The sequence below is a fragment of the Eleutherodactylus coqui genome, chromosome 5, assembly GCF_035609145.1.
Source record: "Eleutherodactylus coqui strain aEleCoq1 chromosome 5, aEleCoq1.hap1, whole genome shotgun sequence".
Lineage (NCBI taxonomy): Eukaryota > Metazoa > Chordata > Amphibia > Anura > Eleutherodactylidae > Eleutherodactylus > Eleutherodactylus coqui.
Genome location: NC_089841.1, coordinates 171343854 through 171356874, shown reverse-complemented (window position 1 = coordinate 171356874; position 13021 = coordinate 171343854). Strand labels below are relative to the sequence as shown.

Genomic DNA, 13021 nt, shown 5'->3' with positions numbered 1-13021 from the left:
AAGATTATTATTATTATCATTGTTCAGCTCATCATCCATTGTTTATGCAGCATAAACAATGACTGATGATCGTTCAGTGTAAATAGCAGCCGTTCAGTGTTGAACGGCCGCTATTTTAAGTCAATGGAGAGGGCGTGGGGGGGGGAGCGAGGAGTGAAATCTCCTCCAGCTGCCCCACTGTATGCCAGCCATATTTACTCCCATGCAGCAGAGTATGTGTGGGGACGAATGCCAGGCATTTTTTGCCGAACATTCGTCCCATCTAAATGGGCACTGAGTCAAGTTAGGTGAAAAGAGAAAGTACGGATACTGCTGAGATTTAGTTGCATAGCTGAGAGTGCTCTGCTGTTGCTCATTTCCCTCACGTCTTGTAGTGGCCCAGTACATGCTTTCCTGGCCCCCCTCCATAATGTCATACATGTATGTCTTATATAGATGCTCTGTGCAAAAACTATCTTGTCATTCTGTTATGTATATTGCACAGCTGCAGTGTGTGATGGGTTATTGTCTGCAAAGTGGGAGCTGACTATCTGTAAATGTATCAATTTCTATCCTGTCATGTGGTATGAGTAAGGCTATACATGTGAGTGCTTGAGAGCGGGAAAGGAATCCATCTTCTGGAGCTGAAAAAAAGTAAAGTACAGAGACATATGGGGGCACCTTCAGCCCTTATATGTTAAAGATGGAGAAAGAAGAGAGGTTTCCTGGAGTGCTTGTTTCTGAGATGAAGTTGGAGTGAGCCCCGAGAGAGAGTGAGCAACGAGTGAACAGGACTTTCTCAAGGCCCCGTGCAGAGGTACTCTTTTTGTCCTTCAACTGTTCACACCCAAGCGTCCTGAAGTCTGGGACAGCTGGATGGATGTACTCATTGTCATGTCTGTCTGTGAATATTCATAACTCTGCCTCCATGTGGATTACTGTCTATTTTTGCCTTGTACCTTGACAACCACTTCACCTGTCCTAATGTTTATTGGGCATCCCCATGCCAGGGGTGTCCGGAAGAGGCCCAGCGCTGCCCTGGCCTCGGCTGCGTGCGTCCCTCTGGGAGGGAGCGTGGTAAGTGCTGCCATGATAAGGCAGCATCTTGCCCTCCCAGCTCCTCAGCACATGCCATGTGTCCAGGGTCACTTTATGGAATGCTGCATACTCTATACACAAATATATAGTTATCAAAAAGTTCAACTTTACCAGATATCACCATCCCTTAATGATTATTACTTCCATTCTATAAATACAACTATCTTATCAATTTTTTTTCATTGCTACCACTATCAAAAGCTGAAAAACACAGCTAAGCAATTATTACTACATAGTGACTCAATAATATTACCATATTGTTAATGAATAAAAAACACTATAAAAAGGACAATTTTACCACCACACAGTGATCATACAGTCGTAGATACCAGTTCTGCACAGGCACTCTGCAGACTGTACAACTTTGTACAGTCTTGGCTGGATTCACACTGTCATATATTGGCCAAGTTTTCACGCCCAGCCGATATATACGCTGCCCCTCTGATGCATTGGTTTATAATGCATCATTGCACATGGGCATACTTCCGCAGCCTAAAAGCTCCCAGCCGACCAAGATAGTGTATTTCAGCCGGGCGCTTTTATGCTGGCGGCAGCTACATAGACTCCTATGGGAGCCTATGACAGCTACCAGAGAAGGGAGGTGGATGGGAGTTTAGCAGCGTATATGCGCCGGACTCCGGCTGTCTGAACGAACGCACAAACGTTAGCTTTGTGCGCCCGTTCATGCGCTTTTACGGCACAGTTGGGCGCACGTAAAAACACCAATGGCCGTGTGAATCAGCCAGTATTGCCACATAATAGAAATAGATATAAATAACAGGACACTGCAATGAACGAGGACATTAGGAAAGTTCAATTACTTTTTAATACTGTTCATTTACTGTTTGTTTCATGTTTAATTACATTCTGAGAAGTCAGAACCATTAAGGCACCAATGATGGGATTCTATAGTGAATCTTTATGCATCATAAAATACATTCATTTGTATATAAATATATCTCTATATACAATGTAGGATTAGATTACTTTGTGTTTTGAAGAAGTTATTGCACTAGAGTACATTCACATGTAACAGTAGTGGTGAGGCAGAAAGCCAAACTGCTACTGCGAAAAAAGAAAAACTGTATCACATACAACTGTCCATGCACTTTTGTTAACAAGGTCTTGCTATAATCAGTAATACAGTTTAGGTATTGCTCTAGAAGCAACTTTAGATATTGTCCCTGTTGATACCGCTGTGAAGATATGCGGTACCGCATCTACAAATCATCATTGTGGCTTTAATATTAAATATGTTGGCAGCAATTTCCTGCACTAAAACAATAAAAACATAAAAGACAGCCAATCTTCAACCAAACAGCGCAGAGGACATGCTGTCATTTATCCATTTGTCTAGAACACAAGCAGCATACTCCAGAACAGGGCAGCCTTCAACTGGATTGTGAGAAGAGGATTTTATAAAATGATCACAGAGCTCAATTTGCCAGAAAGTGGTTCATGCCAACATCTTCTCATAAGCTTTCTTTTTCACATGGCTCGTGGACTTTGTGATATAACAGGTCTACTTTGGAAAACTAGTTTCTGCAGTGTATTAACAGGGTGAGCATTCCGATTTAACCCTTTCCAATTCACTGTCTGATGTCTTCAGACATTATGATTTAAGGCTGTACAGTTCCGATGTTGGAAGACGTCTGTCGGGGTTCCCTTACTGTATATTACCAGCTTCTCTGCTGTTGGAGCCTATCCAATGTGTCACCTCATGCAGTACTGGCTTTAGCCAGCAGATAGCGCCGTTGTAGAATGGCAGAAAAAGAGTAAGCCCCCTAGGAAAACCAGGATACAAATTGGATTGGAAAGGGTTAATGCCTCATGCACTTGGCTGTATTACGGCTTTGTTCTGCACAGACCTCTAGTAGGGCTTCCATAGAAGTGCATGAGACCTTAGGGCTCCTTTGCATATTTGCGTGCACAATATGTATCGATGTCAATGGGTTTGTTCATAGTTCTGTATTTTGCGCATGCAGAAAAGAGCGCAGCATACCCTAAAAGTCTATGGGTGGTGCAAAAATGTGCGCTTAATATGCTGCGCAATTCTGCTGGAAAAAGAACACATCTGGAACTCCGGCTAAATAGCCATTTAAATCAGGGCATGGTTGTGTCCTGCGCACAAAAAACCATGCCTTGCACATGGAAAAAAGACAGAAAAAAACACCAATAGGCGCACAAGAAAGACTCGTTCATGGGACAAATACTTTGCGCTGAGCCATGCACAATTATGCAAATGCCCATGTGAAGAAGCCCTTAAAGGGGTTGTCCCGCGAAACAAAGTGGGGGTATACACTTCTGTATGGCCATATTAATGCACTTTGTAATGTACATTGTGCATTAATTATGAGCCAAACAGAAGTTATTCACTTACCTGTTCCGTTGCTAGCGTCCTCGTCTCCATGGTGCCGTCTAATTTTCAGCGTCTAATCGCCGGATTAGACGCGCTTGCGCAGTCCGGTCTTCTTCTTTTCTGAATGGGGCCGCTCGTGCCGGAGAGCGGCTCCTTGTAGCTCCGCCCCATCACGTGCCGATTCCAGCCAATCAGGAGGCTGGAATCGGCAATGGACTGCACAGAAGCCCTGCGGTCCACCGAGGGAGAAGATCCCGGCGGCCATCTTCACCAGGTAAGTAAGAAGTCACCGGAGCGCGGGGATTCAGGTAAGCACTATCCGGTTTTCTTTTTTAATTAACCCCTGCATCGGGTTTGTCTCGCGCCGAACGGGGGGGCTATTGAAAAAAAAAAAAAAAAACCGTTTCGGCGCGGGACAACCCCTTTAATATTCCTCTGTTTGCCTCTAATTTCACATAGAGGCATATAGAGTGTCACTTTGTCCAAATCTGATAGAAAAAACATTTTAACATGATCCGAAGTCACATTGTTCTTGAGGTAAGGAGCTCTATGCATGTGACACCCAAAGGAGCATGCTATTGCAGCACATGGGGCCCGGCATCTCCACTGCATGGCTATATCTATCAGGCCTACATTCTGTAACATTTCTATTATGTGTATCTAAGGCTAAAGTTTCCCATTCAAAGGTTCTAATTTTATTCCATTTCTCACTTCAAGGTCAACTGATTCTCCCCGACTTCCAACCCTTGCAAGACCCTTTACAAGGTCTCGTTGGGATCTGACCCTTTTTTGGATTTCTGCCACTGTTCCTTCTAGTAGCTTTGCTACAAAGCCTACACCGAATACTCTAAATAGGTCTGATGCTGCAAAAGCGTACAACAGAGGGTTAACACAGGCACTAAAAAACGCTAGAGCAGTAGCCCCAGCTCTGCTCTTTTTAGCAAGTATTGCCAGTTTGTCAGATATGCTTCCTGATGTCAGATTGGCAGTCACTTGAATTGCGTTGACAACATGGTAAGGAAGCCAGAGGATTGCAAAAGTCACCAAAATTGCAGCAATCAGTTTCTCAATTCTTGATCTTTGTCCAAACCGGCTTGATTTCAGCTTCCTTAATACTAACACATAGCTAAAACAAACCAAAGGAAAGGGAAGCAAGAATGCCACCAGTGTTTCAAAGGTGTAGTGGAATATAGCCTCTCCTCGGCTGGCGTGGCAAGGTTCACAAATATCTGCATTCATTTGTTGATTTCCAATCACCTCTCTGAAAGCAAATGCTGGAAGGGCCAAAGCCCCTGCTAGTAGCCATATAGCTAAGAGGACCTTTGTTACCACTTCCCTTTTACGGAGTGACTGGGCCAAATAAGGTCGGAACACGGCTAGGAAGCGGTCCATGCTCATTAAAGCAATAATAAAAATACTTGCAAACATGTTAAGGCAGCAGAGATAGTAGGCCACCTTACATACCCCTCTACCAAATATCCAGGTCTTTCGGGCTAAAAATGCTATGAAAAACGGAGTCAGAAGAAGAACTGTCCCATCAGCTATGGCCAAGTTAAGGATAAGGATGCAGGTTACAGATTTCTCTCTGCCTTTCATTTTCCATAAGATGCTCCAGATAATGAAGGCATTCCCAGGTAAGCCCAAGGATGCTGCCAGACCCAGAAATATTGCACCTGAGATGCGGGAAGCCTGGGAGCTCAAGATGGTATCATTCCCATAGTTGTTAACGCAGCTGTTCATTTTGAAAAGGCTCAACCTAAATGGGGAAAAAAAGAGGTAAGAAAGTTTCAGTTATGAGAACACTCCATAAAAACTTTTTTATATGGTAATACTACTGCCCCTGTTTCCCCCCAAATAAGACAGTGTCTTATGTTAATTTTGGCTCAAAAAGATTTAACTTTTATTACATGTATAGCTGCCTGAACACTAATCAAATTGACTTTTTATTAACTGTAAGCAGGGCTTAATTTTGGAATAGGGCTTATATTTCAAGCATCCTCAAAAATCCTGGAAAATCATGCTAGGGCTTATTTTCAGGGAAACAGGGTATGATATCCTACTTAATAAGGAAGGTTATCAGCTTTTACTTCTACATAGTATGTGGAACATAGACCCAAGTGATATGTATACAGTAGTTGTATGGTTAATTTAAAGGGGTAATTCAGGCTTCAAAAATTGACAGTGTATCCTCAGGATTGACCCTCAATATCTGATTGATGGGGTTTGTCATCCTGGGACTCCTACTGCTCAGCTTATGGAAGATGGTGTGGCATTTGTGTGACCACTGCAGCTTCTTCAATGTGCACATTTGAGTATGATCTTGTGACTGCTCAGAACACCATACTTTTTATAGCAGCCATTCTGAGTACTACGGGCTTGTCCCACTGACGTGAATGGGACAAGCATACAGTAGTAAGAAATGTCACTATACAGAATGACAGGATCTTACTCAAATGTGCACATTGAAGAAGCTGCAGCACTCACATGAATGTCATTGCTCCCTTCAATCAACTGATCGACGGAGGTTCCAAGGGAGTGACCCCAAGGATAGATCATCAATTTTTAAAGGCTGGAGAGTCCCTTTAATAATAATAATCTTTATGTAAGCTAAAATATGTATTTAACTGTTCCCTCAAACTATTCAGAAAAATATTTCAAGATGTCATGGTCACATTTCACCACAAACCTATTGGCTTAATTTGATGTTGTAGTCAGTCATGTATGCGCATCTATTGTGCTTGTTATGCTTTACAGTGTTGTATCACTTGAATGAAAATGTTTCTATTTGGCATTTTTTATTAATCTGGTCTAACTGCAGGACACAGAGCGTTGTCAGAGTGCTGATCATGTGACCTGGAGGCTAGATGGAAAGTGCAGAATTCATAACCTGGAGGTGGGATGAGCTACAGAAGTAGATCCATTACAGCAGCGTCCAGTGATAATCTGATGGATTTAAAAAAAAAAAAACAACCAAAAAAACCAGACTGTTTCTTTAAGGATATGCATGTACACTCACATAAACTTACACATGGAGGGAAAAGAGATGACATTTTTTCTCTTGTATCCATTTTTCAGACATTGAAGACTGAGCTCTCACTCTCATATTGCCAGCTTATCAGATATACTCCCTGATATGTACTTGTGCATTTTGAGGCTGTTCCCTAATATTCCCGAGTGGGACTTTCACACTTATATGCATCTTCTCTGATGGCTTACTTTTATGGTCACTAGGATGGAGAGGGACACAGCAGGACAGGACTGATCCATTTGGAAACACTGAAGCTGCAAAGCTCTCTCCATTCATTTCCTCTTTAACTGGACTGCTGTTTGCAATGCAGTCTGCAATCTGCTGGTTATTGAACAACTTTCTTGTAATGTTCTCTTTTCACCAGCAGATGGCAGACAGTATTCTTACAGACCATGCAGACTGTCCATAGAGCTGATGAAGAACAGCTGCAGGGATGAGCAAGGAAAGGAGCAAGCGCACAAGTGGGACATTTCAACCCCGTAAGCTCAGCTCCCCCTGTGTATTCTCCCCGTGGAAATACCACTTTAACATATTGTTTATGACATATATAAGCCCTGTAAACAGGCGGATGTGATTTTAATTGCTTTCTGTTGCCATATTCTAAGACCCATAACATTTTTATTTTTACATTAATGGAGCTCGTTGAAAACTTGTGTTTTGTGGCGTATGCTGTAGTTTTTATTAGCACCACTTTAGGGTACATGCAAGTTTTTGATCATTTTTTAATTCAATTTATATAGGAGACTGGGTAACACAAAGAAGCTGCAATTCAGGGATTGTATATGTAGCTTTTCTTATGTGGTTTACTACATGGAAAACAAAGTGCAATATTTTAAGTTTGGACTTGCACGGACATGGCAATATTGAATTATATTTGGTTTTTTTATTGTTCAGATTTTTTTATGGCAAAAGAGTTTTTTTAACTTTTAATATTTTTATGAATGCTATCACACTTTTTCAGTAACATTAGGGAACTTGAACATATGATCACTCATGCTATAAACGAATAAGTCTGTGGTTAATAGGCAACAATGTATAGCAACCCTGGGAGACTTTGTGAGGCTTGAGGCTGCCATGGCAAACTATGAGGGGCCCCCTGGAGGTCGTAAAGATGATTGGGTTTGGCAACTTTTTTCAAGTAGCACATTGCCTCCATAGTACTAGCAGCCATAGTATGCCATAACATAACCAGCTCTATCTCCATTACAGTTAGAACCACAATGCTCCATAGCAAGCCACAGAGCCTCAACCATTATTTTCTCCATGCTCCTCCGTTGGTTTGACCATCTCCAGCATGAAGTTACTATAAGTGCCCAGTTAGCCGCCATTTGGCACAGAATTTCCAACAGAAAGCCTTTTTGTCAGGTGGAAACATCCTACTCCTGAGGGACGCCACAAGCAATCCATGGCTGTCCTACTGATTCTGGGATGCATAAAGCTGCCGACTAGTGTAGACATGAAATATGACTATTTCCTGTAATATTACTACATTTTTTACGGATTACAGCATGTCTCATTATTTCTGAAGAATCAGATTGCCTAAGAATTCGAAAGGTCTATATACTGGCAATCAGCGTGGTCACTAGTTAGTACAACTGCCAAGGATGGTCATCCAACCTTGCCAGAATCCTGAAAGGCAAATCTTCTTAGCTTCGCAGTGATTCAACCTTAGGCCGATTTCACACAGGCAGTAAAACCGCGCAATTTTCATGAGATGCGAGAGTGAGTAAAAATGCGGAATTATGAAACTAATGATTTTCAATGGTTTCCTTTACATTAGCGATGTTTTCCCTGATGCAATGTTGTGAGAAAAAAACAAAAATCTCAGCATGCTTATCTTTCTGCAGTTTGCGATTTTTTTTTATCGCCCATGTATCCCTATGGAGTCTCATTTTTGTTGCATTGCAATGCACGAACTTGCAATTTTTGTGCGATGAAATGCGTTTTTAACATTAGAAAGTCCTACTGATTTTTGTGCTAAAAAATCGTGGTAAAATGGCAAGCGGCAGGGATGTTTTTGCGAGAAAAGGCAGTGCTGACGATTAAAAATCACAGGAACAAAGGCACGATTTTGCTACGATTTTCTTGCGGTGATATCGGGATCGCATGTGTGAAATGACCCTAACGCTTATGTCACTGAATTACTAGACAGATTTGTCATTAAGGCCTCATGTCCACGGGCAAAAGAACAATTAAAATCCGCAGCGTATTACCCGCACGTGGATCCGCACTGCATAGGGATGCATTCACCACCCGCGGGTAGATAAATACCTGCGGATGGTCAATAAAAGTGAATTAAAAAAATTCTGGAGCATTAAAAAAAATGGTCATGCTCCATTTAGGTGCGGGTCTCCCGCGGGAACGGCTCCCGCAGGCTTCTGTTGAAGCCTATAGAAGCCGTCCGGATCCGCAGGAGACCTGTGCCTGAATTAAACTCACCTGCTCCGGGCGATGCAGATCTTCCTTCCTTCGCGGCAGGATCTTCTTTCTTCGGCCCGGCGCATGCGCGTGGCACGCAGCCGGCGTGCCGAGCACATCCCCCCGGCCGAAGAAAGAAGATCCGGCCGCGAAGAAGGGAAGACACGCACAGCCCGCAGCAGGTGAGTTTATTCTTATTTTCAGCCCTCATGTCCTCGGGGCAGGAGGGACCCGCTGCGGATTCTCCATGGAGAATCTGTAGCGGGCCTGATTGTCCCCGTGGACATGAGGCCTAAGGAATCTGGGATATATAGGTGACAAGCAACGTGGCCAACTTCATCACCTATCTTTTCAGAATAAATGGCTGAACACAATTTCCAACATCGTGACTGCTGTGGATACGTTAGCGACAGGTATCTACATGGGATTTCATTTTAGGTCCTCCTAATAGCTAATTGTATTAGTTTTAAATTGACCAAAATTGCACTATTTCCCTTTTTCAGGGACACTTTACAGCTAAGCATGAGCATATATCAGATTACAGCTCCCGTGTTACTATGGAGGATGACTCTGATGTACAATGATATCTCAATATACAATACTAATTGGGACAAACTTTGTATGTTGAAAGTATTGTATCCTGAAGCCATTGTAACGTGAGAGATATGGTGTCGTATCTCACGTCACCATATCAGTAGAGGATTTTGTTGTTTAGACTTTCTTTTTCTCCCTTAACTAATAACTTATGCAGTATTCTATTCTGGACAGAAGTTCTCTGAGAGATCCGTAAAGTCGTTTATCATCACATAACATGATTAGGATTAGCAGCTTTGACATACTAGTCATACTCATATACTATAGATTATATACCTTGTCCAGCACAGGGAAATAATGTGTCGTCACTCCCCTGAAGTTATGGCAGCCTCAAACTTAGCAAGACCAAGAATTGTTCCTTGTGGGACCCTCTACCCTCTCTCACACGAGTATTTTTTTTTGCAGCGTATCTACAGCGCCGAAGTATGCAATGACATATGTACTTGCTGCGTGTAAACAACTATCTTGATGTGTATACACGTGTAATACGCGCCAAATTGTACATGCCGCGTTCTTTTTTATGTGTGTATTTCGCAAGCTGTGTGTGAGAGGTACGGTTGAACGTCAATGTAATGATTGGTACGATTTAATACATGGTAGCATACGCTCGTGTGAGAGAGCCCTAAGACATGTGGGCACAACATTAGCCATACAGAAGAGAATAAGAATATTTTATTTTACTTACCGCAATGAAGAAACTCCCTTTTAGTGCATGAGTAGTCTTTAAAGAAAGTTATTCCTTTCACTCTCCTTCCTTCTAAGTCTCATTTCATTGCTTGCCTCTCTTCTTGTAACTCTGTCTTGGTCCGTTTCCCATGAGTTCCTCCCTTGGACTTGGACTATCCTTCCACTCTCATGTTAAGACATGCTCCTTAAGTATCACGCCCAACTCCTGCTTAGACAGCATGGTGAGGAATGTTCCTACCAGCCTTATCATAGTACATTTAGCCTGGGGTAAATATATAACAGATAGAGGAAAATATGTTTTCCATCAACATGTGTTTTTTATTTGTTTTTGTTACAATTCCAACATTTCGTTTGTTTTACACATTATGACTTGTTTCTTTCTCATACTTAGTTCCTGGCCCTCCCCTTATCTATGTCACAGACCAGCATTCGGATGGCTGAGTGACGTTGATAAAGCAAAATACTTTTAATAGAATGTTGCAGAAACCTCATTCCCGTCAGCGTCCTTCCCACTACTGCTGCTAAGAGTAATGAGCGGAGATGATGGAGTCCATAATACTGGACTCGCCATGCCTGCGGGGCGACCGTATAAAAACTGTTACTATGGCAAAGGACAAAATGTTATGAAACGGAAACTATTTCACTATTACAATAGAAGTGCACGTTTTTGTTGGCAATTACTTTTCTCCATCATGTTTATATATAGATGTAGCAGAGCTTAGTTTACCATTTACATGTGGCTTTATATAGCAGTGCAAGTAAATCTACTGCATTATTATAAATTCAGCTAATTTACGCTCTTGTGTATTTCATACTGGTGAGCACATGTATTGCACTATATAACATATAATATGTATACTGTAAATATGTTGGTGTAGGGTTTAGTTTTAAAGCACAACTGTAGCTTAGAAGTCATTCTTTTGGTTTCTATGCTTTTATTATGCAGAATAATTTACAAATGAGACATGTTATATTGGAATATTAGTCACCAAGGAGTGCTCTAACCATATAAATCATGAGTGTCACGTTCATTGCAGGACCTATCTAGGCATGCCTGCCTGAACATATATATGGCATCCACAACGGACTGCCTATTATTACCAGCGTATCACCATGATTTTTGCCTAGGCATGACAGCATTTCTCACGCATGCTATCATGCGCATTGCGCAGCCTTCCAGATTTTCTTTTTTCTAATTTCCCGCTCTGTCGCTTTGCAATGTTGCATATAAACATCACACACACAATGTAATTGCATATGTACAGTGTGTACCCATAGGGAACAATAGGACAATATCGCGCATAGTACGCGGTAAAATACAAAATGCTGTGTTCTTTTTTTACTCTGAAAACCTGCTAGTGTAAATGGGACAGCCAAAATCTATGTATTTGAATTGCCGTGATGTGGCATGTATTATACGCGCATAAACCGCAATTTAAATGCACTCGTGCGCCTGAGCTGCAGAGGTGTAACAATATATAATGACCACCACCCTCCAGCAAGGAGGAGCTGGTATTTATGTGCACAGACCCCAGGTGATTGGCTGGCTGGAGCAATCCACACAATCAGCCAGCCAAATCAGCCACACCTGCAGAGATGTACTCCTAGATTACCCATAGAACTACAAGACCCAGCAGCACAAACTATCACGACGTGACACTGAGGCTATAAATTGTAATATTCCTAAGGCTTCTTTCACACGAGCGCATATCGTGATCTAATGCATTGGATTGTGAAAGATGCCTTAGTGTTCATACCCATGAACATATTGGTAAAATGCCGTGGGTCCCCGCATCGGCTCTGCCAGCAGAGACCATGTACAGCTGCAAGGGCACTGCGCATGCCCGCGGATCATACGCACACAGAAATGCGCAATATGACTTTTTTTTTTAAATTTCCCTGCTCTGTTTCAAACGGGTATGTGTATAAAAGCGCTTCCCTTAAGCAATGTATTGCGTACAGACAGCATTTCATACGCAGCCTATACAAATGTATAGGGCCCCTGCTGCGTGGTATGCAGACAAATAGAGTATGCTGCAGCTTTTGAAAGCCACAATTTTAAGGGCTCCTGCACACTTGGGTTTTCTTGTGCGTTTTTTTCACGCGATATCGCTGTGTTTTTTTCACGCGTTTGTCAATGGGACCTTCGGGCTCCCACCCACTTGCGATTGAGTTTTTTGTTAACGCGATTGTCAATGGGACTTTCTAATGTTAAAAACGCAACGCAATGCACCAAAAACGCAGTTGCGTTTTTTACAATAGAAAGTCACATTGACAATCGCATTAACAAAAAACGCAATCGCAAGTGGGTGGCAGCCCTTATTTATAATGTTAAAAACGCATCACACAAAAATTGCAAAATACCAACTTGCGATGCGTTTTTTTTACCATTAGAAAGTCCCATTGACAATCGCGTAAAAAAATGCAGCGATATCACGTGAAAAAAGACGCGCAAGAAAAACGCAAGGGTGCAGAAGCCCTAATTCAGCATGTAACGATTAAATGCTAATGGCTCCTTCACACTGGTGATCGTGCCTTTGCCGTGAGAAAATCGCATCTTTGTTCCTGCAATTTTTGATGCTTTTTCCTGAGAATAATCTTGCATTGCATCGCTGCCGTCCGTGACCCTCTCATGCGAAGGTCAATAGGAGTTTCTGATGTTATTGCACGATGACATTGCACGAAAATCACAAGTTTATGCGTTGCAATGAGATAAAAAGGAGGCTCTGTAGGAAAACATGGGAGATAAAAAAAAATAAATAAAAATAAAAAAAATCGCAAAATGTAGAAAGATAGGGCACACTGCAATTTTTTTTTACTCCACATCGCATGAGTGAAAACATCAGAAATGGAAATAA

The 13021-nt window shown here is 42.0% G+C and overlaps 1 protein-coding gene across 1 annotated transcript; it reads right to left on the bottom strand.

The window, feature by feature from the left end:
• Positions 1 to 1884: 1884 nt before the first annotated feature.
• On the bottom strand, positions 1885 to 10333 carry LOC136628071 (leukotriene B4 receptor 2-like). Its single transcript, XM_066603691.1, has 2 exons — positions 10162 to 10333; positions 1885 to 5192 (listed from the first exon to the last, which is right to left on the bottom strand). The coding sequence occupies exon 2, from the start codon at positions 5174 to 5176 to the stop codon at positions 4103 to 4105; it is 1074 nt and encodes a 357-aa protein (XP_066459788.1). The 5' UTR covers positions 5177 to 5192; positions 10162 to 10333; the 3' UTR covers positions 1885 to 4102.
• Positions 10334 to 13021: the final 2688 nt, after the last annotated feature.